The 26,701-nt window shown below is 33.7% G+C and overlaps 2 protein-coding genes across 2 annotated transcripts in view; both read right to left on the reverse strand.

The window, feature by feature from the left end:
- The window catches only part of LOC129230235 (paxillin-like), a 90,834-nt gene that overhangs the window by 37,986 nt on the left and 26,147 nt on the right, over positions 1-26,701 (reverse strand). The window lies entirely within an intron of this gene.
- On the reverse strand, positions 20,662-22,057 carry LOC129229238 (secernin-3-like). The gene has a single exon (XM_054863503.1). The coding sequence runs from the start codon at positions 21,999-22,001 to the stop codon at positions 20,772-20,774; it is 1,230 nt and encodes a 409-aa protein (XP_054719478.1). The 5' UTR covers positions 22,002-22,057; the 3' UTR covers positions 20,662-20,771.

The following is a 26,701-nucleotide window of genomic DNA, read 5'->3' on the forward strand; positions in this document are numbered from 1 at the left end:
CTTATTACGTAACAATGCATTTCACATTCTTAATGTAAATAATTTTCGAATCTGATTGGTGCAAATTCTATGCGAGTCTGTTAGCAAACGCAAAGACCTTCAGCGGCCACCATCCATTTTTTGCGAAGGTTAAGTTTCTGAGAAGCCAAAATTTTGAAGTGTCCGTTTTTTCAATTGCGTATTTCGGGCAGTTCGCTTTTGACATAGTGATTTTCATAAAGACTAGATTTTGGTAACCAACAGTGCTGCAGTTGGCAGGGCCTGATTACTGAACAGGCCAACTAGGCCGTGGCCTAGGGCCCTCACTCTTTAGGGGCATCCAAACGGCTAAAATTGTTTTAAGTTCTAGTTGATTATTGACAAGGAAAAGAAAAAAAAATAGGGATTTTCTCGTGTATTTATTTTTCTTTTTTTTCTGCTCACTTAAGGATGCTCTGCAGCCCCCCCCCCCCCCCACACAAAAAAAAACTTAAGTGAGTGCTTGATCACTGCAACGGAAGTTGAAGTCGGCACTCCTGGTTCGCAAAGGTCAATTGTCAATATTTGTGTCAATCTGTTTGACTACAGGGGCACACAAAATGTGTTTGGCACAAGGCCCCCCCCCCCCCCTAGTACCTTTATCGGGCCCTGTGAGTTGGAAAAAAATATATTTGGAGGAACACACGTAGGGTTTTGGGGGGACTCACCAAAATGAAAGGCGATTTGAAATCAATTTACCATTACGTTTACGTAATTTTTACAGCAAAAAAAAAAAAAAAAAAACATTTTGGGGGATGGAGTCTCCCCGAGGTTCCTTCAAATACAGCACTGGTAAACAACACAGACCTCTGGCAGTGCTCAAGGTTACTGATAAGGTGGGTTTTGGAGGAGCTATTTCTTGTTTTAACTGTTTCCCCTCAAAAAGAAGCGATGGCAGTATCAATTCGTTCTTAAAAATAGAACGGCAGACTCCTAGGTGTCAAGAGTGAAAATTGTTACATTGATCGAAGCGCTACATCTGGCATGACAGGACGAACCCCTGTAGCTTGGAAATTTGCGGCAAGCAGCCAAACAAGACATTTTCTGAAGCCGCTTCTTCAAGTGCCATATGCATCAGCTTATGGATAAATTTAAGGACGAAAATAACATGACCTTGACACTTTATCATGAATAACGGAATTCCTGGCAGGAAAACTGGAAAATATTAAAAATACACGAATAAAGAGCTATTTTAGACGCAAAAGATACAAAGCAAACACTCACAAAAACGGAATATCGTGGATTAGGGAGAGTTTGGTGAGCTGTTTTCACGGCAAACATCAGAAGCTTCAACAGAAAAAGAATGGAATTAGATTAAAATCCTGTTGATTTCAAGAGAAAAGTCGGTTTAGGAAGAAAATAGCTTTTAAAAAATACAAAAAGCAAAATATCAAAGAAGGAATGAGACACTGCTTTACCGAAAAGTCGCTTGATTAAGACTGGTGTACTTGGTTTCACGGAAAGACATCATTTAGTTGTAGAGAGAGAGAAGAGAAGAAAAAGAAAAAAAAAAAGAGTTAAATCAGAGATAATCGGTTGATTCTATGAAAATATTGGTCTTAGGTCTGTCTATAAATGTTGTCAATATTTTTTTTTTCAACAAATTTGATCTCCCCTCACCCTTGTTACGTAGTTTTTTTTTTTGCTTAATTTTTTTATTAGCATTTAGTTATTTAAAAAATGTGTGATATCACACTCCTTGTTCTCTCTCCCTTTCCTTTGTTACAAACTCACAATTTCACAAACTCAACCTCCCTCCAAGCGTGACATCATTTGTAGACACCCCCTTACAGTTAAAAATCAAGAAATTTCTCCCAAAACTTTTTATTGAAAAAACCGACTGGTCATATAACCTAAGCATGATTGTCGAACAGAAACTTAGCGTTCATTTTTCTTAAAACAATGAACACTTCTGATAGCTTTTCTGAGGCAAGCGCCGGCGACGCAAAATTTAAGGAATTTTTTAAAAGGCTGAAATTTATAAAGAAGAATCTATAAAGAAGTTCTGAGGACTAATCATAAGAAATCGGAAGTTTTCAAGAAACTTACACTCAGCAAATTAAAGAGTTCGTAAAATTAACTCTGGAGAAAAAAAAGAAACTAAAAACTGCAAATAGATGAAAAGTCTTAACATTGGAGAAAATTTTAATCAGATACTGCAAAAATTAAAAAGGTTTGAACAGAAAAAATAATAATAAAATGCAAGAAAATTTCATACATGTCTTTTTTCCCCCGAAATAAAGAGGGGAAAAAAAAGACGTTTTTGAAGTGAAAAGATTTGAGTGATTTTAGGGACAAGTCTTAAAATTTCAGGAACGTTTGAGAAAATAACTCAAAAATAAAATAAATTGACTAAAAAAATTTGTAAGAATATTCCACTTTTATAAGTAAAAACTAAAATAGCTTTGTGCAGAAATAATCTTGGGTTTATTATAACCGAATTTTAAGAAATTTTAAAGAGATACTGTAAAAAAATAAATAAATAAAGGAGAATGTATTACTCTTCGAGACGTTCAACGGTGGAAAATACAGTTATGTTTTAAAGATCCAAAACATATGGAATTAAAAAAAATGGATAACTTCATGAATTTTAACAGGATTAGCCGGAAAGCAGAAAAATGTCCTTTTGAATCTTATTCCAAGAACGGAACGAAAGGATTTTTTTTTAAAAGGGGAAAAAAAATCATAACTCACAGCCAGGCGGAGGCGGGGATTCCTTTCGGAACAAGCCAAACGAGTGCGACACCGAGGGCGGAACAGCAGAGGTGGTCATATTGCTCCTTATACTCGCAGACGATCCAACACAAACGGCGGCACGGGATAAATAATAAAAGAGCAAACACGGCTCGACTTCTCAACTCTACCAACGGAAATGACACAAATGAACGATTTTAAAACACCAGCCAGTTGGTCTTCGAACGGGGTCAATACGAACTGCCGCAGTAAGGGTCGAGGTCGACCCGTGGGCCCTGCATCGTAAAGGCTCTTAAAAGGCGCGCGAAGTGGGTGTCTGACGCGCTCTCGCAAGGGCACGGCTGCGAATTTTACGATAATCGGAGAGATTTTTTTCAGTCGGAAGTTAGCCCAGCTGGTTATGTTTTGGTTTAAAACAAGCAACGGTAAAATTAAGAATTTTAAAAAACCCCGACTGAGTCGCAACTGTAGAATCAAGAGGGAAAATTGAAAATTCTTTTAAAAACCTTGTACTATTAAAAATCAATGTCAAGCATATTTGCTATTAAATAGAAACTGGCAACAGATAAAATTTTTAAATCATTGCGTTTTATTTCCTTGTCGGCCAACAATGAATTCGGCTATCAATCGCGTGAATAAAGGCTTGGCCGTTATTAAAATATGCTTTAAAAAAACGTTATAACTCGAATTCTATGATACATGGAAGTTCAAAACACATTCTATCAGACGCGGAAGAACATTCTCTTTATTTTCATATTAAATTTAAAAATTTTTAACTATGTTTTCACTGCAAAAATCGCGAAAAACCTTTTAGAGGTTTTTAATTAATATCAATCTTCTTTAATTAATGTCATGCAAAATGCAACCTAGCGAAGAACACTCTCGATCAACTCTCCTTTCGAACAAATTTTTTTATTCTTCAAAATCGGTCCATCCGTTTAGGCGCTAGAGCGCCACAGACAGACACACAAATACACAAACACGTCAAACTTATAACCCCCTTCCTTTGTGTGTCGGGGGTTAATAAAAAGACATTTTGTCTCACAGACCATTGGCTCTTCAAAACTGTTTTCATAGAATGAAAACGCCCCAAAATGCGTCACTTAATGCGCTATAGAACGGTATGCTTTTGTGATGCATAAAAGGTGGATATTTGATCAGTCAGAAAAATTACTAGACGCCTTATCCACAGACAACGGTGTCTCAAATTAAATGTCATGCATTGATTTATTTTTAAAATATAATACATTTTAGAATGTTATGCAATGCGATTTACATTTTTAAAATGTTATACCTTGATAGTTCTATTTTTAGAATATCATACATTGATTTATATTTAGAATATTACATTAATTTATTTAAAATGTTAAATATTTACTTATTTTTTAGAAAAGTTACACATTGATTTCAGAATGTCATACATTGATTTATTTTCAGAATGTTACATATTGATTCATTTTCAGAATCTTATACACCGATTTATTTTTAGAACGTAATAAATTGATCTATTTCTAACCAATGTCCTAACGAGGACACATTTAAAATTTAAAAAATAACACTATATCATTACAAATTAGTAAATATTAAAGAAAAGAAAGGGCGGGAAATATAAATGTTATGACTCAGAAACGACGCGTTTTTCTTTCTTTTTTTTCCGACAAACACTTTTTGCGCATTGATTGGTTAGTAACGCATTTCCTATTTTATTCGATTTATTCAATCATCCTAATTTTTCTGTCATAATAGTGACTCGAATTGACCAAGCTTAGTCGCGTGGTCCAGTGTTTACTTTTTCTGAGGACGTTTCAAATTAGAAGTCCATAGTTGAAGCAAACCTAACATGGCAGCATTGTGAAGGCTACGCAGGTCCTAATCGTAGCATCACAACGTTGCCAGGTTCGATTTGCCATAACTATAGGTTAACAAGTCCCGAACAGTGCAAGAATCAAAGTAGCAACTAATTTGTGTTCTTAGTTTTATTATAGTTTAAGATTTCGCCAATTCACTATATTCGCATTAACTCCCAAACTTTTACAGATTCATGGTACTTTTGTTTCACACAAAAAATAAATAAACTAAAAAATTTAGAAAAAAAAAACAGTAAATAAAAACAAAACAATTAAAATAAAAAAAAATAAACAAGGTTATTCATATTATAAACAAAATATGGTTATAAATAAAACTTATCTCTTTTTTTTTTGTTTGTTTGTTTTTACTGAATTTTATAAAAAGAAGCTAACGTAGCTCAAAAACTCAATAAAATTAAAAAGATCTCGCAATTAAAATGCAATATTAATTTGTGTGTTCAGATCTATTAAACTGAACTGGTTTATTTCTACCGACACTACGGCAGTAAAACGGTTTAAAGTGCAGAACGCTTTTAAAACGTCACATTTTTCTACACAAGTTTCCAGCAGTACAACAACTTATCAGCAATAACAAACAAGAAAGATACGTGCCAAATGTATTGAAAAACAACCTATATTTTGCTATATTTATTGACATGTTTGAAGATTAAACTCACTTTTTACTCAATTAATTCTTGATAAAATTCAATGATACTTTAGATATATAACAGATAATTTTGGGTTGTTGACATAGACACAAAATTAAATTTTTGTTCGATTGAAGCTGTAAAAGGAGTTTAAACTACGGTTTCAACTCTTTCTCCATCATTGACATCAATAAATCTAAATATTGATCTCATTATGTAACAATTCATATTTCTAATAAATTATAGGTTGTAAAAGCATAATTATTTACTTTTCAATGAGCTAAAATGCAATGTTTCACAAAATGATCATTTATTTTAAAATCTAACATTCATCTAAGATATATTTCGAAAGGTTAGTTTCAATTCTTTTAAAAGGAACGATAATTAAGAAAAATGAATTCTTTGTGAAAACGAACATACTCAAATGCAAAAAATTAATCGCAAAAGTTACTAATTATCATTGTATCTATTTATTTCTCTTTCAAGCACTACAATCTAACTAATCGAATAAAAAACAACAAACATTTTCAAAATCGTTAAATACTTTGAGTATTACTTAGGTTGAGTTAGATATTTTTTGAGTATTTATATTTTATTTGTAAATTGTACTCGGACAACGATTCGAAAGAAAAAAAAAAATTGAATTTTGACATCTGGAATTCAAATTATGTTTTTCGCAATCACGAGTGTGTGTATGTAGACGTGTGTTTGTGTGTGGGGGGTATGTGAGTTTGTGTGTAGGGGGTATGTGTATGTGTGTGTAGGCATGTGTGTTTGTGTCCAGGCACGAATGAGTGGGTAGTTGTGTGTATGTGTGTGTATGTAGGTGTATGTGTTTGTGTGTGTAGGTGTATGTGTTTGTGTGCGTGTATGTATGCGCGTGTGTGTAGGATATGGATGCAACCTGGAGACGGCTTCCGCTATAGGAGCAGCATCGTGAGGAGCCGGTCGACGGTGATGGTGCGGAGGGTGGCGGTGGGAAAATAAAATGATAGCACGCCAAAACAGTCAAATGAAAGCAATAAGCAATCGTGATTGCTCAAAAAACTGAACAAAAATCATAGAATAATTTAAATACATTAAAAAAAATATGCATTACCAATGATAACGCAGTCTTATCATTCTTCCAACCCGGTAAAAGTAAGTTTCATATAGTTTAACCATTCCACTAATAATGAAGTGTAACTCGAACGTTACCAGAGAAAATGCAAATCAAAATATTGGGATACATATTCCTGTGGAGGTGGCAACGATGCGTAGGATCTTCCCATGCTGCTTCACTCACTATCTGCTTTACCAACCCACGGAATTGCTAAATGAAAGGAGTAGGCTAATGTTTGTGGCCAGAAGAGAGAAAAATATGTTGGCGATGAGAAAACATTTCAACACCTGCTGCACATAAAATGCGACATTTTCCAGCTTGCAAACCCGTCTTGATAAAAAAGGATATAATTTTAACAAGGTCTCGGAGAAAAACAATATGGAAACTTAATTATAAACGTGACCTGTTTTAAGTGTCCAAGAAAATGTCGTTGTGCTTGCTATCCTGCAGGACCAGGATATTTTATCAGTAAAACATTTTTACCTCCTCACCGCTAAGGTGCCCCGTATAATACTAACGTAAATTTATTTCCACTTAAACAATACAGAAGTAAATGAATTGCAAATTTTCAGGAGTTTCGGATACTTCTTAAATAAATACTTTCCTCAGGGAGTTGGTCGATCCAGAAAGCCTTCTGGCTAACGTTTCGCCTGACATGCAGGGCCAGATTTAGGGGAGGGCAGGTGGGGCTACTGTCCGGGGCCTCCCCAACAAAGGGGCCCCCACAATAAAATTTTTACAAAATATCCTAACTTCCACTTGTCGAAAATATCGGAATCAAAGTATCGGATATTTTCGAAAATATGATGATCTTATCGAACCCTGATTAAGGGCATCCACACTCCGGCTCTGCTGACACGCCTCCGGCTTCTTTAAAGTGCAAATGAATTCGAAGGATATCTGATGTTACCAGTCGTCTACAAATAATTTCATGCTTTGAGAGGGAAAGGGGGTTAGTGAAATTGTGACACGATAGAGCAAGGGGATACACAAGAAGTGCAACACACACTTTTTAAATAATTTACTTACATGATATAGCGTGACACGTGACAAGGAGAGGAGGTAAGGTGAAGTGTGATACTTTGGTTCAAATGAGGGAGGGGGGTCATATACGTTGAAAACAAAGTGTGACGCAATTTTTATGGACAGCCCCTTAAGTAGGGTAATTGTGATCCCAAGTTCAAAATTCTTAAAAACTCTCAGACTTAAATTTTAGCACCATTGTACACTGGCTAATTAATCAATATCAGAGGGAGAAAAAAATCTATTTCAGAGAAAAATTAGTCAAAAAAATAATTCCTGTAGTGGACGCTCAGTAAAAAAGAATAAATTACAACATAAATTCTGTCACATATTCCATTTGTTAGGCACTGTTAACAATGATGAATACAGGGGAGAAAAATATAAAATAAAAAATATGAATCTCTGAAGAATACGAAACGACTATACAGTTGCAATCACTTAAAATAACTTAGAACCATGTCGACTATTTTGACTCAACGTCAAATAATTTAGTATATTTGACTTTTAGGTACAATGCTGCACTATACTGCTACGATTATGAAGTACATTTTATACTCTTTATTTTACGGGGGGGGGGGAGAGAGCAACATTGTACTTAGCTCATTGCATTATTCAATCATTCTGAAGATACTACTTGTTGAAATGACTCGTCCTACATTGTAATATTCTATGCAATATTACACTGTTAAAAATCATATGCTTAGAAATAAAAATATTTATCTTCTCATTTTTTCCAAGCGGTTTTGACTTAGAAATAAGTAAATATCAAATTTAAATTCAAGTAAGCAGACTATCTCAAAAATAACGCTTGCGCTGAAAGCAAAGCGGGAGTTGAATTTCCCACTTGTTTTCACTGCAGACTTCTCGTTGTTGTGAAAATATTTTTAACTCCCAGTGTAAAGATTAACTGAGCGTATTTATAAAGTGTATCTGCTTCAGTTCGATTACGGCCGTCCAGACTGTTTAAGCTCCCAAAGGGAACGAATAAGTTCGTGGATTACTTAGCTTTGCAAGAATTTCAGGCGAGCAAAGTACCATATTCATGAATGGTAGAACATGTGCTTATTTTTGAGACATTCGTCAAACCAATTCGACATGTTCTCATTTATGAAACAGCCCTATTCTCAGAAATGATACCGTCTGTGCGGTAAGTCAAAAATGAGAACATAGTGAATCGTTTTTGAGAAGAGGGTATAGTTCAAAGTAAGAGCTCTTGCTTTTCAATTCTAAGCCAAATTGTCTCGGAGTCATTTTGAGTAAGTGATGTTCTAAAAAATAAGCAATTTTGTTTCAATTTTAAGAAATCTGTTTTAACAGTGTATCAATGAAAGAAATCTTATAATCTGTGGAGTTAGAGTACAAAGAAGGAATTTTTTCACATTTAGAAATTTTATTTTTCTGCTTTAGAATTAAACTACTTTTATTGAAACGATTTATTCTGCATCCCATTTTTGGCGTAGCTCAGACTAATCCTAAATGGAAGGATAACGATGAAATAGGATAATAATTCCTTTTAAATGAATTTAATAATTATTTTTTCTTAACTTTGCATAATTATACAATACTTTAGGAGTTTTTCTTCTTATTCTTTTTTTTATTTTATACCAACAAACGCAACTTGTACTATTAACTTCTGCGTAACTGTGTGCTGTAACCCGAAATCCTCCAAACTGACAATGTCTACCAGGTCAATACTGGCATCGTGGGATGCAAGGCATCTAGGGAAAGTCATTTCATCTTATGTCACCTTTATACCTTAAGGAACCGGACACCCAGGGGTTAAAAACATAAAATCATCAATTGTCACCGCCGCATGCGGCATTGAGCCACCGCGGGTGGCAAATGGGAGTTAGCGTACGAAACGAGCAGGGGGCGGAACCTCCAAGTAAAACTATTATATAATGAGTGGAGCAGTTTAAGATAGAGAAATTGTGGCTAAAAGTTACACTGAACAACATAATTGTAAATGAGCTCCTTCCATAGCTGCGAAACATGATTACTTAAGACATTCTCGTAAGGAAGTCACATTTCGGTTTAAGATGGCTCAACTGTCGAAGATACATCTTAATTTAAAAGTAAAAGAGAGAGTAAATAGAGATAGTCTGACTTAAATCTGTCAAGCTGCGTGGAGAAGAACTTTGTGGGACATCCATTTGGCGTCGACCCAAGAGTTGTAAGAAAGATGTGCAAAACAAAACAGTAAAGCACCGAACGTGACAGACAGAAACAAAAATCTCCCAGCTCGAATTAATACTAACACTAGCTCAGGAGTCCCCGACCATTCTCCTGGGCTTAAAACAAAACAGATGCAACCTGGTGTAAGCTGTCACAATTCAAAATTCAGGTCATTTTGGGAGAATATAACAAAAATAAAGCTGAAAAATCGGGCGGAAAAAAGACTAAGTTCTAAAACCAGAAACGGGGTCAGACAGTGGAGTAAAACTTTATCTAGTTGAGAGCAGGAAGCGATCTCTTTACAGTTGTGGGCGACACAAAAAAAAAAAAGGAAAGCATAAGAAAGTTCGGGGCAAAATATTTCTAGAACGCAATTGAGCACACTCGGTGCTCGTAAAAAAATGAAGAAGTCTTGGGTATTCAAAACAACAAGTCTTTTAAGAGGATGTACACATAAACATACTTATCGCTTAATTTCGTTCGAACTGGAACATTCGAAATCTTTCGTCACATATTTTAAATAAATATAAACTAGAATAAAGTGAATAAGCCCTTAAAAATGCTTTTAAACCGATACGCAGTTGGATACGCCATCGCCACCTTGAGATGATTTAAAAAATTAGCCAAAGAGTACCCAATTTGCCAAAGAGGAGTAAAACTCTGCAATTTTTCGTGAACAAGGCAGATATCTGATTGGACAGTTTAAGTGGATTGAATGGGTTAGCCTCATAATTTAAATTCAAGACGTCAAAACTAACTTAACTCTGGGAACTCCACTGTCCACTGACCTCCGCGAGTGGAACCACTCCTGGGCCCACAGAAGAGCTTACCTTACTTAAAAGACACACTTTGTTATTCTTATGTAGGAAAGGTTTACACAAGCTCATAAAAAAGGCTAATTAGCGAAGGAAATCCTGCAAGCAACTGAAATTGTCTGTAAGTTTATAGCTTTTTGTACACTTTTAAAGTTATTTTTGTGTTATTAATCTAACCCACGAAAGAAAACATCTCGCTTTAAACTTTTATTTGCGTAAAACTGCGAAGTCCTTTTTGTTTTACTCTCTCTTTTTTTTTTCTTCAAAATTTGCAAGCCTTTTTAATCAACTCGTAGATACAAATTCAAGGCGTAGATGCATGTTTGCTATATTATTAAATGATATAGTAGTCTTTGTCGAAACAAGGAAGTTAAGAAGGATGAATACACTAGAACGATGTTTGTTTTAAGATCCGCGAAAATAAACTGATAAGATTATGAAAACCAAATCTTCAAAATACGAAGACCTTCGCAACAACTTTTTTATTGAATCAGAAAATTTTATCATATGAAAAAGAAATGAAAGAAATCAATAAAAAAAAAAGTATGGTTTAAGATCACCAACGATAAAAGTTGGGGACGATTTTTTTTTCTTTATTTTTTCTCTTCTCGAAATATACGATATCTTAATACGAATAATTACTGGCAGGTTTTTACATTTACAGCAAACACGTTTCTCTATAGAAACATAATACACTATAGCGAATTTTAAAAACAAAAAAGCTTAAAACTTAATATTTCATTTTCTAACTCTATCCTTTCTAGTAAAACTTTCATTAATCTTTCAGCGTTTGCGATCCAAGGTGAGCTATGAGCACACAAGACTGAATAAGAATCAAAATAATTTTTCTAAATACATACGAGTATAATAAACTAACAAAACGCGAAAAAACACCAATTTTAAGATATATTATGATAATCTATTGGAAGCAAATTTTAATCCCAACAAATGAAGATTTTAACTTTGCAGAGAAGGCTCGTCATCTGGTGTAACAATTGCCCCTCAATTACTTTTAGGAATCAATGAACAACAAAATAAAAACATATACATAGCATCTGTATATGTTTTTATTTTGTTGTTCATTTAATCTGTATGGCCTCCCCCCCCCGTCCGGAAAACAGAGAATGAACCGACGCACCTTTTGCAGAAACGTCATAAATGTGAATGATTTTATTTTACATTACATTGATTTGATTTACAATTTTAGTTCAACTTTTTCTCTCACCATTGTTGATAAAACTCTTTGTTTCAGTTGCAATGATCAAAACATATTAATCCTATACGACATTAAAAGCGCTGAAAACTAGGCAACTGCATCTAAGTACAAATTTCTGAAAGAGGAAACATACACACATCTATGTTAAAACTCGAAATGATTAGCATTGAACTGGATCTTTGCACGCGTTTACAAATTTGAGCCAAAATGCTCTAGTCGCAACAAACAATACAAAGCAAAGCAGAACTTTTTGTTAGTTTGCAAATATTTTTGTTTGTTAGTATGGGGGGGGGACTACGATGGAGGGTTTATGGCGCAGACTACGCCATTAAAATTATTAGAGGGTGGCGGTTATTTCACAGGTTTTTGGTCTCGTTTTGGATGGGGGTGTCATACGCTTGGGGGGTCGCCCCTGTAATATGTATGTTTAAATTGTAAGAAATAAGTGTTTTACACCAGTAAGGCAAAGTAAAATCAAAATAAATAAATCACTGACACTCAATTGATCAATTATTTTTTTTAAATGAACATGATTTTATTTTAATAATGAAAAAGTATACAAAAGTAGCACTATAGTAGTGTATAAAGAAAAAGTAGATAAAACTCAAAGCAACAACGTGCGAAGGATTTAAGTTGATTATTAAATAACTTTATAGGGTGCAAAAGAATGTTTTTTTTTTTTAATTTGAAGAAAAAAGTCTATTTTTTAAAAAATTAAATCAGATTTTTATATTTTTTATGAAGGATTAAAGAAACCAGTTATTAATTAATTAGTACTTCTAACCTTTATTAAATATGAAATTTTATAGTTTGGAAGACTACTTAACCATTTTATTTAAAACATAAAAAAATAATCGTAAAACTTTCATCAAATTGATGTAAAATAAATTTAATACAAATGTATAAATAATTCAAGGTATAATAGTGCACTATAAATACATAAAAATAGGGGAATTAGGTCACAAAAAAAAAAGAGAGAGAGAGAGAGAGAGACTATTAAATGAGAGTTGAATGAAGGAAAAACAAAATTTAACTCAAACTTTTTTTTTTCATTTAAATTTAATTTTCTTTTAAAGGACAGATAGATTTTTAAAAAAAGGTTTCACTACTCTTTGCATAAAGATGGTATCTCAAAACCAGACAGCTATAAATTTTTCCTTGACAACTTTCTTTCTTGTAAAATTATATAAAAATCAGTATGTTCACTTTTCATATGAGTTTACAGAGGAAAAAAACTTCAACTTTTTCATTTGATGTTTTTTTTTTCCAAACCTTTTTTGTTTTTTTTAAGCATGTACAAGTTGTGATTAAGGTTATCGCCTCAAGGTTAAATTCACAGGCAAAATTTCTCATCCAAAAAATATTATCTCGATAATAACTATACAAAGATGTATAGTAATCAAAAAAAAAAAAAGGCAGAGACCAAGGCCCGTTATTGCGAATTTTTCCTGGTAGGAGGGGAGGGGGCAAAGTGTATGCACTCAACACAAATTATACAGAAAAACAACAAACCTCATGCCCACTCACTTGTAAATACATCACTAATTTCTCAAAGCCAAAGCGCAATTATCCCCCACTCCCCCCCACCACCAAATGACGGGCCAGTTAAAGTCAAATACTTTTCTTCTTTATTTTACTTTTATTTATTTTTTGTTTTGCTGAATTAGTATTTATTTCGAACGATACAGATATAGAGTGGGAAGAAAAAAATTTTTTTCAAACTTCTGCTTAGGGTAATAAAAGTGCAAGAAAATTACCATACCTGAGTCAGCCATCGATGAATGTTTTTTAGCTTTCTTTTAATCCAATACGCGCACTTTCTTTATGAGACACTAATCAAAAAAGCCGGCCGTTATGATTAAAATCCGATAGTTGAACTGACTGAACAACGACCGTACATGCAGAAAACAAAGATGACGTAATAACGGAAGAGGATGCTGAGTGGCGATTTTTCAAGAGCGATAAAAAATTTTAGCATTTTTATGGAGCGAGCGCACTTGACTCTAAACAAGCTATTGATTACTTTTGCTTTTTCTCCTTCCGCTAGATGAGCTGACAGTCTGCTCAATGCAAATTGATTTCCAAGTGCACAGGAAAAACAATTCCTCTTTCTGAGTAAACTAAAGAGGTGCCACGTCATTAACTCTTATAAACGAAAAAAAAAAAAAAGATAATAAATAATAATAATGGATGTTTTGACTACAATTGTTTGACGCATGCTTGCGGATATTCACAACTGCTACGTGAAATATGGTGAGAACTGAGGAATAAAAATGGGCATGCTCGGGAAAAAAAAAATCCGGAAACTTGGGGGGAGGGGGTAGAGAGAGAGAGAGAGAGAGATCCCTTTTCCGAAAATACTTTTTTCCACACAAAAAAAAATTGGAAATTTGAAATTTCTAACACAAAATAATGTACATATTCAAAAACTTATAATACTTACATTCCAATACAATTCTTGTTTAAATAGTTTTTATGTTGAGTATCCTACATGGAAACAACCCAGTAGCAGAATTTTTTTCAGTAGTCTGCGAAAGAGGTTTAAAAACCCAAAAGTAGTCTGCAAGGCAGACCAGCATTCGAATAGCCGTTACACTTACTATGAATCAGTGAAAAGGAATGATTGAAACTAAAATGCTACATTAATAAAAAAAAATTTGAAACAAAATAGAACCGACTTCAAAATTGCTCTAAAAAGTGAAAAATAATTTTATTCTTTAAACAGCATCGATAATGCTTTTAAACATAATTTTTGAAGTTGGCGCAAAAACAAAACGCAAAATCCAGTGTAACCATGCTTCGTTCATATTTTTTTTCAGAAAAGCATCCAAAGTTACGAACGAAACATATATATCGCTATTCAAATATGCTGTCATCAATGCATAATGTATGTGATAGTGAAGAAACTGGTCCTGGTTAAATTTATAGTTGCATTTGAGATATGGCTGTGAATGATTTTATCTATCGTTTTTGCGCCAACTTCAAAAATTATGTTTAAAAGCATTATCGATGGTGTTTAAAGAATAAAATTATTTTTCACTTTTTAGAGCAATTTTGAAGTCGGTTCTATTTTGTTTCAAATTTTTTTTTATTTTATTCTTTTTAGTGTAAATGTAAGTATTTCAGAAATAATAAGAAGTTACCATCACGAAACTTCACAATTTTTTCTTAAAAATGCTCCATACTAAAAAAAAAAAAACTATTGACACGCGTTAAACTTTAAGCGATTGGCACTAAAAATTTATCTTTGTTCCTCTCTGGAAATCATGCGTAGTTAATTTAATTATAATCATTTAAGTATTACGTTTTTCCTAACTAATTTACATTCCACAGCATCTAAGTTGCTCATGATGCAATCCTGTATTTTCTTACTTAGCCCCCATCATCTGTTATCGGCATAGATGATAACGATAAAAATACTACAGAGTAGTTGAGTCAAACCTAATGGTAGCTTGTGAAGGCTAAACAGATCCTAATCACTGCATCACCTCGCTTCCAGGTTAGGTTTACCCCTACTATGGAGCAATAGCACTGAAGAAAGGAAGATTTTGATAATTCACATAGGGTTACTATAAATCAGCAGGGTTACTAAAATAAAATTATTTACGCCAAAAAATGAGACGACAGCGCCAGATTCCCCATTATCGAAATATCCCTTGAAGAAATTTGATGCTTGCTTCAGATAAGCCTTCATTCAAAATTATCATTACAATTACTATTAATGTTACTGTCATATGGCACCAAACTTTTATAACAATGAGTTTCCTATTGTCACGTAGATGAAGATAGCGAAGACAATGTGAAAGTCAAATAAAGCGAATACTCGTTAGTCTCAACTAGAGATCTTTATTCAGAACTACAAATGAACGTTACATCTTCTTATATACAACTTGAGAAATTGCTGGAACTTTCCAGACTTGGAAAGATACAGAAATTAATAGAAGATTCGAGAAAATACGGGAAACAGTAGAAACGAAATTTTAGTAAAATTAACTTTGTCCTAGTCGGGATTTGAACCCTGGTCGCTCGTGTGGGAGGCGAGAATTCTACCACTGAGCCACCGTTATCCGCAGATGACAATTACGAACTTCGCTACAAAATCATTTAATAGGGAAATTGCATAAAATTTACTGTTTTTTGCCCATAACTTTTTTTCTAAAGAACAAATTTGGTCAAACAAAGTAAGGGACCTAAGTTGAGCCATCCCCTATCCATTCAAAAAAGAATCATCAAAATCGGTTCACTAGGTGAGACGCTATGAGTGGACAAACAAAAAAAAAAAAAAATACATACGGTATGAATTGATAACCGCCTCCTTTTTGAAGTCGGTTGAAAAATTACGAGTAAAACGAAGGCTAAAATGCTTAGATATAAAATAGAAAACTGAACCAAAAATTGCTGACGGAACAAGTGCTTTTGACCTCAAAGCCACTAAGGACTCCTGCATATCGATTGAGTTTTTTTTTTTAATCAGGATTGGATTTTTCTGCTTTAAAGTTGGGAATAATAAAAAATATTTCTTTCCAATTCAGAAATAGTCTGCGGACCTCCTCAAAAATCAGGGACGGACATCGCAGCGTCGCGCTGTCTCTACTACCAAAGTATAAACACAAATTTTGATCATTTTAATCCATAAGGTAATTTAATTTCCTTCATATTATTTGCGAGCTTTCTTATTAACACTATAAGTATAGACACAAAACAAAATTAATGTATCAATAGTATCAATTAGTGGAAATGTTTGTAAGAAATTCAGTACACTATTTTCATTTGATGCGTGTAGATATTGGCACTGCCAGAAAAAAAAGCCCGAATTATTTTTATTTTATTTTATTTTATTTTTTGAGCAATCACGATTGCTTATTGTTCTCATTTGGCTGTTTTTGACGTTCCTATCATTTTATTTTCCCACCGCCACCCTCTGCAGCACCACCGTCGACCGGGTCCTCACGATGCTGCACCTACAGCGAAAGCCGTCTGCAAATTGCATCCATGTCCTACACACACGCGCATACACACACAACTGCACACACACACGAACACATACACACACACATAAACACAACAGACACAAACACACATGCCTGCACACACATACACATACCCCTTACACACAAACACACATACCCCCAACACACAAACACACACGCCTACATACACACACTCGTGATTGAAAAACATAATTTGAATTCAAGATGTCAAAATTCAAATTATATTTTTTTTTAATCCAGACCGGTTAATTTTCAATCGGGAAAAATTGAAAAATTTTGAAATTTCTTACATTTTACAATGCATTCATAAATTTATAATATTTACATTTTTATTTTAAATATTTTTTTATGATCGGCTTTCCGCATAAAAACTTTGACTTTGATGATGGAAGCAGTCAGATAATCGAAATTCATTGTGCATCAAAAGTATTTTATGCTACTTTTCTCGCCGATACTGTAAAAGTATACACAGCGCACTGAAAAGTGACTTGTATTATTGCATTCCAACCTCATCTAGGTACCTGAAATTAATTTGTTTCTTGTTCCTTAATTCTCTGATTTCATGTGTTGTAATAATAATACATTTAAAACAAAGTGAAATGTAATTCATATAGATTTTTTTTACTGCAAGGACGCAAAACCGTCCTTGCTTACTGGCAACAATTAGTTTGTTTTAAAACCAAAACTGTTAAACCTTGCTAAGCAAAAAAAAAAACTACCCGAGTTCGTCGATTGCTGTTATTTTTTCGCACTTATTGTTTTAAAAATCCAGGGGTTGGAGTCCCTTGACCTTTCCGCCCCCCCCCCCAACCCCCCCCAATGACGGGCCTGCTTATGATGAAGCATTATGTTATGGCTAAGCGTATTGGGGACAGATTTTCATGGTGTATATTTTGGCAATTTTAATTTCGTTCATAAATTTGCTAAAATAGCCTTTTTTACCCGTTTTTTTTTTTTTTTGTACAATATAATGCAGATTTTATAATGTTTACATTTAGATTTCACAAAGAAATTTGGGTAAGTTTTTTGGCACAAAGTTTGTCAAAACAATTTTAAAATGCGAGTACTGCCGTTATTATTCATCTTTTTTTTTTTTTTTTAATTAATGCCTATAATCTCTTCTTATAAGGTGTACGTATGTATGCACAAGCATATTATTTTTGTTCATTTATTTTATCATTCGATACAATTTGGAGAATCATCTGGTAAAAGTTGAATTCACAACAGAAAAAAATCCTTTTCCATCGCAGCTTAGGAGGTCGTTACTACTACTGCCATCTATATAACTAAGATGCAACTAAGGCACTTCAGCAAAATTTGTCTTTTCGCATGTCAAAAGACTTAAATTTGAGGGGGGGGGGAAAGAAACTCGAAACAGTTTCAACATTATTTTAAAAAATTCTCAGAAGAAATTTTCACTGCAAACAATGCGTGTTGAAAACTGAAAAATTAAAAACACATCACTTCAGTAGTCTTTTTTACCCATAAGTGATAAACTTTAGGATTGCAAAACCAAAATTGAAGCTTTTTTTGAAACAATAATTTGCTAATTCTTTTAAAAGTAGACGGAATTTTTTTTTTTTTTCATTTCGTGAAACACTTCTATGCTAGAAAACTTAGTGTTACTTTTTGTTAAAAACTTTAATAGTCAAAAACGTTTTTTTTCTTTTTAATACCACAGAAAAAGCTACAAGAAAAAGTATATCTTATCTATTAAACATTTGATTTCTACTCTTTAACCATGGGAAATATTAGGAAAATATTACAGTCATAAAGTGCTTTGTTTTCCCTTGCTGGTACTGCACAAAACAATAATAAATTCACTAATAGAATTTTAAATGAGCTAGGCCAATATTTAAAGGAAAATAGCTCTTCAACGCATAAGTATACTAAAATGTATATATTTTGCCAGCTTGATTCCTTCATAGCAATACATAAATAATTTCCATATTAAAATTTTTTTTATTTATCTTTTAAGTAAAATGTTATTACTGGATATTTAAACAGAATTGTTGCAAAGAACATTTTTATTTGCTTAAATATTTCTTAAGAAAAGATCTGTGAAAGATAATTATAATATTTTGGGGGGGGGGGGCAGCAATGGGGTCGTTTCCAAAATTTTAAAAGTATTTTTTTCTCAAGACCATTTTTTAAATGATGTTTAATATTTTTTAAAAATTACTTAAATCAGTGCGCTTTCATTGTTTATACTTCTGCCGATGACATCACAAATGATGAAATACCATTCAGTGTTGTCATTCACAGAACAAAGTATTTAATTCGCATCTTTACTCACGTGTATTGGCAACGATATGGTTGATAGCAAGTGTAGAGCGCAATTTTAATTCGCTTCTTGATTATCATAACGTGGAAACGCGATGGAAAGATGCGCCAAAGAGCAACATTTATGGTGTCATCAAGATCACGCCTTGTTTGAAAAATCGGACATTTAAAAAAATTAATTAAAAATAACTGTTGGGAAAATGAAAGTATTTTCTGGGTCCATGTTTTTTTTTTGCTTATTCTATCAATTTCAGTGACAAAAAGTACTACTTTTGACTGAAGGAAACAACTCTATTGCATAAAAAAATAACATAACTAAAACCAAATGTAAAAGACATCATATCTGGTAAAGGGACTGCAGCACATTAGATAGACAATGTCTGGCAAAATCACTATTTCCCTAAGAAAGAAAAAATAGGAAAAGACGAAAAAAAAGTTACATTTGAGGTAAACAGATGGAAATAAAAGACAATATTGCTAAACATAATCTTTTAATTACTTTTTATACATATTTTCGAGATTCACTTAGATCAGCATGAAGATATGACAATTAGCTAAGTGAAATATGTAAGCAAAATAATCCTATATAATGTTTATATAGACATCAGGGGGCTAAAATTTAAATTGTAAAATTGAGTTGCGACTCTCCGACATGCTTAATGTGTGGAAGGAATCAAACTTTTGGGACAGTGAAAAAGTTACAATCTTATTTTAGCACTTTAACTTTTCTTGTATTCCCAAAGGTTTAAAATTTTGCATTGAATGTGCTATGATATATTTCAAACGATTACTTAGTTTTATTCTACTAAAACAACACAATTTCAAAATTTATTAAACTTGGCAAGAAGCAACTGACAGTGAAGACAAAGCAGCATTAATATCACTATGTCAATGCTGATGTTACACATGTTTTGGCAAATCTTTCAAGAGCTACTTAATGACCAGACTATTTTCAAGCAGGGAATTCAAGTACTTCCTTTGTGAATCCAACCCCTGTTTTAGCCAATGTAATATGTGCTACACAATTACATTGTTAGAAATAAGTGATCATCAGTGAAATTTTGAGATCACGAATTTAAAATTTGGCACCCGAATTTTCAACCCCACAACCATATAGTACCTACTGTATAGATCAAAGCCTTTCCTTCAAACTCTTTGCTGATGCCTTTTTTTTTTTAAAGGCTATTGCCAATATGTAGCATTTCTGATTCATAAAATTTTTTAATGATATACGTGTACCGTAAAAGCTCTTATTTTCATGAGGTTTGAATTTTCACGACAGCATAGCTATTGCAAATTGTTTTAACTTTTGGTTCAGTTCATACAAAATTTGCGAAAATTTCAACAAACAAAATCATCTACATTTTCATTTTTGCAAAAATTATGGCTCACAAAAATAAGTGCTTTTACAGTTTGATTCATAGAAAGCAGGACTTATTGTCTGCCCACGGATGGTTAGGAATTGGCAAATGGCTAAGACTAAAGTCCCTATATAGAGACTTTAGCTAAGACAAGTCTATTTGAAAGAGGGAGATATGGATAAATTTGATGTACTTGCTTCATTCATTTCAATGTGATTTGTGAATTTTTGTACTTTTTCAAAAGTTTGCAACCCTGAAAACTAAAAGATGCATCCTTTTCGGCATGTAATACAGATATTTGCCTCTCCATCTCATTAGTGGTCAATTGTTCCTTTTGACGCCTAGAAATTTATCCTAGGAGCCTTAATTTAAACTATTACTTTTAGCACTGGTGCTACTGTACTATAGTAAATAATAAGTTGTCTATTGGGTTGTATTACATCAATGTCAATTTAATTAATTTTATTAAAGAAAGTGTCACATGTTTTCTTTCCTGACTATGTACTAATAACAATTTCTCAAGATAACAAAAAGAGAGTCATACTGAACTATTATTATATTTTTTTATCTACTTCATCTATCATTTTATCTTTTATTTCCTAAGATGGGTACAAGAGCAATTCCTCCTCAACTGCCAATTTGAATAATTTTGATGCTTCATCTTTCATCGACTCAAAATTGGACACTAAAGTATGAGCACGGTCAACATAAGCAGCTTCCAAATCTTTCATTTTGGTACGCAGTACATCCATATCAATTTTTTTGAACTTTAAAATGTTCGAATGATTTTTATACAATTCATATCTTCGATCTCGGGCCTCAGGAGATATCACTTGGTGAGGATAGTCTATTTTATCAGTAAAAATAAAGGGCTTGAAGATAGATCGAGCCGGATCAGGAGTTGCTGTAAACCAGTGACAGGATGGTTTCTTTGTTTCTGGCTTCCGCAGCACAGAAACTTGGCTTCCTGTAGAAACAAATGAGCCTGAAGACATGCATATGCCACTTGGTTTGTCACGCAATACTTTAAACATATCCGCGGGCATAAATTGTCCATTTTTTGAAAAATTGGTCAACAATCTTTTGCCACACTTATATCGATGGCTTCCATATTCATCCTCATCAAGGCCAAAAACTTTCCTGAAATTAAGAGGACCTTTACTGGGGTCCCAAAGTCCATTATCTTTGGCATATTCTTCTAAATTCTCACACTGAAGGTCAATTTTTGCACCAATAGACAATTCATTAGAAATGTTTCTAACGCCATCAGTGACTTTTTCTGCAGCCCAAATTGGCCCCGCACATTCAAGAACCCACACTTCATTAGGATCAGCAATTAAAAAACTATTGTGATAGGTAAAATCACTCAAACTGTCTGAACAATTTCCTCCCATTCCATACTCTTTCAGAAGTGACACAATGACCTTTAACGCCTCAAGGGCAGTGGAACCCCTTTCAAGACCAAGGCGCAAAAGATCCATTCCAAGTAACTTTTCAATAGCATCATTTTCATCGTTCAATTTTGTCCACACAGCCTCATTGCCAATGCATACGCTGTGCTCATTGGCACCCATCTCAGCTCCCCACATCCAAGAAGGTTTACTGAGCACTACAGCATGAGTGTGTTGTACCTGATCTATTTCAATGTATGTGCATTTCAGTTTTGAAGGGGTGCGGTAATCACATGCCGGGAAATAGACAACCTCCTGAACTTCATCACCTGGCCGATCAGAATTTTTTCCGAAAATAATACAATCGTCTTGCGTGCCAGGAGGCAACGCAGCAAATGTATCACAAGATCGAGGAGGAATCTTTTGAGAACAATGCATTTCAAAAGGAATATACAAGTCGAGAATTACCAAATAACAATAGACACTGGGATTTAGAAAAATTCCTTACTTTCAAACTATATTTCTATAAATTATTTAGAGAAAAGTTGCGCATTACTCAAGAACGAGAATGTAAACATTAAGTATAGTGGCGCCATCTAGTAGTTGTGATGGCAAATAATCGATGCGACAAATTTGTGAATCGGATAAATCAATAGCAAGGAATTTACCACGCCAAAACAGACGTCTTCGAAAACTTTCTTTTTCCCATAATGGGAAAAGAACATTCACAAAAAAAGAAAAAATTCAGGACGACAATTGAATACAACGTAAATCATAAAGAATAAAATGTCCATTAAGCTTAAATATTAATATTATTTTGTAAAATACATTAAAACTGCATAACAACCAAATAATTTTTTTAAAAAAAGGGCCTGGCAAAGTTTTTTTTTTTCCGCCGGTAAAAAAAACACTTTGTAGATTTCTTAGAATGAATTGAATAAAATAATAATATTAAATAAATAAATAAATAAATCCTATGATTTTTAAAAATGTTTCGAATGTTTCAGTTTAAGGAGTAAAGATGTTTTTTTCATTAATATTTTAACCCTTATTTTATTTTACGTGTTTGCATTAACAGTTCAATCTATGGATAATAAATATTAATATAGTTTTTATTATTAATAGATTTCCCTTTTTTTATTATTTATTTATTTATTTATTTATTTATTTTTTGTGTGTGTGCTGGAGTTAGAATCAGGCCGTGGGGACCGTCGCGTCGGGACCAATCCTCTCCCGAAATTTCAACCTCTCTCCAAAAAATAAGGAAACTAAGAATATCTAATGAAAACTCTTCCCTCTACTCCTTCTCTTGACCTTATTACATACATCTTCTTTCAGTTAAACCCCTTCTCCTCCTCACACTCCACCCAAATACATATATATTTTTTTTTTAATTCAAAAAGTCCTAATTTTTTTACACCTTTGTCCATTCCAGAATGTAAATAACTCTTATACTGAATAAAATTTATTCTTTGATATAAACTTCAACAAGAGACGTAACAGAAACACATGATCAAAAGTACCATTTTTGATTCAATCATACTTTTGATTAAATTCTTAATTTTGTAGATTTTAATAAATTAATGCATTTGTAGCAGGGTCGATATATATCATGATATGTATCACTATATATATCCGATAATTATTTTGAAAATATCTCGGCATTTTGACATTTATTTTTTAAAGTTCAACATTTGCAATATATAGGGGGAAAGGGAGCACATGTGGACAACTGTGTCCCCACGATTGAATCAACTTTTCTTTGTGTCATGAATTTTTTTAAAAATATTTCTTTACTTTGTGGTATTTTTAAAAAACGTCTTTAGTTGCTCATATGTGCCCCCCTCTAGGGGGCACATTTCAAAACAGGCTTGAGGTCCATATGAACACGGGTAAAAAATGCAGGAGATGCATCAAATTTTAGAGGAAAATTCATCAATATCAAACGAATACCTGAATAACAAATATGTTGAAGAACTTGTAATCTATACTGAATCATTTTCAATTGTACAATAATTGTTCCACCAAGAAAATATTTCCCCCCGAATATATAACTGCTCATTGCCGAATTTTAAAGTCTCGTAGCATGTTCTGATTACTGAATACATTAGAAAAAAAACTTATATGACTTTCCAAAGGGACTAATGTTAACAGTTAGACAAAGAATTGGATTAAAAAGAAAAAAAAATCATGGCTTGGAGTTGAGCGATTATTAAGGCTTATTTCTGGAATAATTTTGAGCATTTGCCCCGAAATGCACCAGTTAAAGCGTCGGAACACACAAGAATGTAATCCGTCACCAAACAAGACATTTATACATTTTTTTTTTCTTTCCCCATTTTTATGAAAGTTGATTTTATCTCCGAACAACGAAAGAAGAGAGGGAATGGGGAAAAAAGAGAAAAAAAAAAGTCAAAGTGTGAAAAAATGTAAATGTATTTATAAAATGTAGGAACTTAAAAGAAAAGATAAGAGAGAAAATGAGTAAGAGCCAGAGAGAAACAAAACGGATAAAAAGTAACAGCCATTGCCTAACATGTAAACTTACAAATACAAGAGTACTGCGGAAGCCAAAATTTTAAATTAATCATAATTTTAATTTAATTTGTATATAATTTCGACTAAAACAATGATTTAAACAAAGTGAATTTTGTAGATCATTTCACTTCCTCTATGGCAGGCGAGAAGGGGGCATTCACAAATAATGTCACTATTTTAGGAGGGAGAGGGTTCCTGAAATTGTGAGTTTGTGACATGGGAGAGAGAGGGAGCAAAAAGAAGTGTGACACCAAATGCCAATGACAAACAGAGTAACATGTGACTAAAGAGAAGGGGACAAGGTTGTGATACTTTGTGACAGAGGGGTAGAAAGAGGTGACGTCAGTTGAAAAAAAGTGTGACATTTTTTTATGGATAGCCCCTGAAAAAAAAATCACATTAAATTCATTAAAAGAAGTACTAACTCGCTCCACCAAAAAAATGTTTAAAAAAAGAGAAATTTTAGCTCCAACGTGATATGAATAAAAAAAAAAAGATACAGGGGAGCCGGAGCCTTAGACAGGGTCGCCTCGATGGGCAGTCACGGAAGGAAACTGTGACCTCCCAAAAACGTTTTTATTCAGCAATTTCGTCTGATAATTCGGCAAAATTATCATGATTCGGTGAAATCTGGAGTTTCATTCGGCAAAATTTGGAGTTTTTTTCGGCAAAAAATTATTGTCATTCGGCAAAATTTGGAGTTTTGTTCGGAAAAATTATCATTATTCGGAGAAATTTTGAGTTTTATTCGGCAAATTGAGAAAGTCTGCCCTCCCAAAAATTTAAGTTCGGAACGCCTCGGGCCCTAGATATTGGAATGCCCGTTTAAGACGTGCCGTGTGCTTCTAAGTCCGTCGCCCAGCTGTTCTTTCTCAACATTCGCAACCATCAAAGCATTAACAAACAGAGCAAAAGCCTAATTTCATCATCATGGCAGACATAAACAAACTTCCCAGCATTAAAAAAAAAAACTGAACAAGAAATTACCTAGAAATAAGACCAGCTTTTTCAAACAATGAAACGCAGTTCCGCAACTCTGGCACTCTTCCCAATGTCAATCGAGCTGTTTTTTTCTCTTAAATTATTCAGAAATATACGGAAGCACGGCTTTTATTAGAGGGAAAACGATTACACAATAGATTGGTGAGAAATAGGTGTATTGATTAGGTACAAAGCTTTTTTATGATAAGCGGAACACTTACCGTAAACAAGTTTTCTTCAGAACTGTATTACGAAAACTACAATTGTATAAGATTAAGATGAACTCAAACATATGATCACGTTTCTTTTGGGTCCTTTGAAATAAACGCAGCTATTGCTCTTGAAGGCGTGTTAATAATTTTAAAAAAGCGTAAAAGAAATTCACTGAATTAGAAAATATTGCAGTGTCCTGAGCATTTGATTGGAAATCTCCCGAAGGAAAAAAAAAAATCCTTATATTCTCCGTAATGTGTGTGCGTTAACTATTTTGCAAGTTACGAGGTACAATGCTGGATTTCTTATTTGACATGAATTAATTTTAACGATGAACGGAATTGTCACCCCCTCCCCCCGTAAAGCGCGTTTTTCATGCGATGATGTTTTCTTCTTTTCCTACAGTCCTTTAAAAGACTGTAATTTTTGTCGCATAAACGTCAATTTAAATTCTTTCACTTGCTTAAGCTGTCTCAGGGCGTAAGCACGGGGCGAGGTCCCAAAAGTACTCCTGCAGTATTTCCAGCAAATAGGGTACTGCAGGCGGGTCGAGCGCCGTAAGCAGCGAGGTCTATACTTCCAGGCAGCAAGAAAGCGGCGTCGAAGCCCCCAAAGTACACTTACGAAAATGGTGTACACCAACCTGCCGAAGGCGGCGAGGTCCAGCAGGGCACCGATAGCTACTAATCTACCCGCCTTGGCGGCAAATAAATTTAAATGTTAAAAAAGTAACGACATTTAATCCTGCTTTTAAAAAAAAATGTTTCTTTTTATATGCACCCATCATTGTTTAACAATATATATAATTCAGACACACGCAATAAAAAACAAAGGTTCAACGTTTCACCAAGATTTCGGTTAACGTTTTTCAGCTTTTTGCAAACAACATTTTGCTCGGAAAAACTTCAACGCCGGTTCAATCTTCTTACCATGAAATTAATTCAACGTTTCACTAATATATTGCTGTTTGTAAAATTACCAATACATTGGTGAAACTTCGCACAAATAAGATGGTAGCAACATCATTTCTGCTAGATTGACCCAATCTCTTTGAGAAACATTGATCTTCATTTTTAATAATGTAGATTGCAATGTACGCTATATTGTGATACTTACCACTGATAAAGTCGAATTCAACAGTAATAAACACATTTTCTTTTCATGTATTTCTACGCGGACATTTTAATTTACATTGAACAATTATTGCTTAGACAACTATGTTTAAATTCAAGACTAGGTGTGCCCCGATGGGAGGTCACTGTGACCTCCCCAAAAGTTCTTTATTCGGTGATTTGTGTCTGAGGATTCGGAAAAATTATCATCATTCAGCAAAACTTGGAGTTCTTTTCCGCAAAACTATCAACATTCGGCGAAATTTGGAGTTTTATTCGCATAATTATCATCAT

The sequence above is a fragment of the Uloborus diversus genome, chromosome 9 (genome assembly GCF_026930045.1).
Source record: "Uloborus diversus isolate 005 chromosome 9, Udiv.v.3.1, whole genome shotgun sequence".
Taxonomy (NCBI): Eukaryota; Metazoa; Arthropoda; class Arachnida; order Araneae; family Uloboridae; genus Uloborus; species Uloborus diversus.

Coding starts and splice junctions, on each gene's coding strand:
- LOC129229238 (XM_054863503.1), bottom strand. CDS start 22,001: ATGCATTGTTCTCAAAAGATTCCTCCTCGATCTTGTGATACATTTGCT.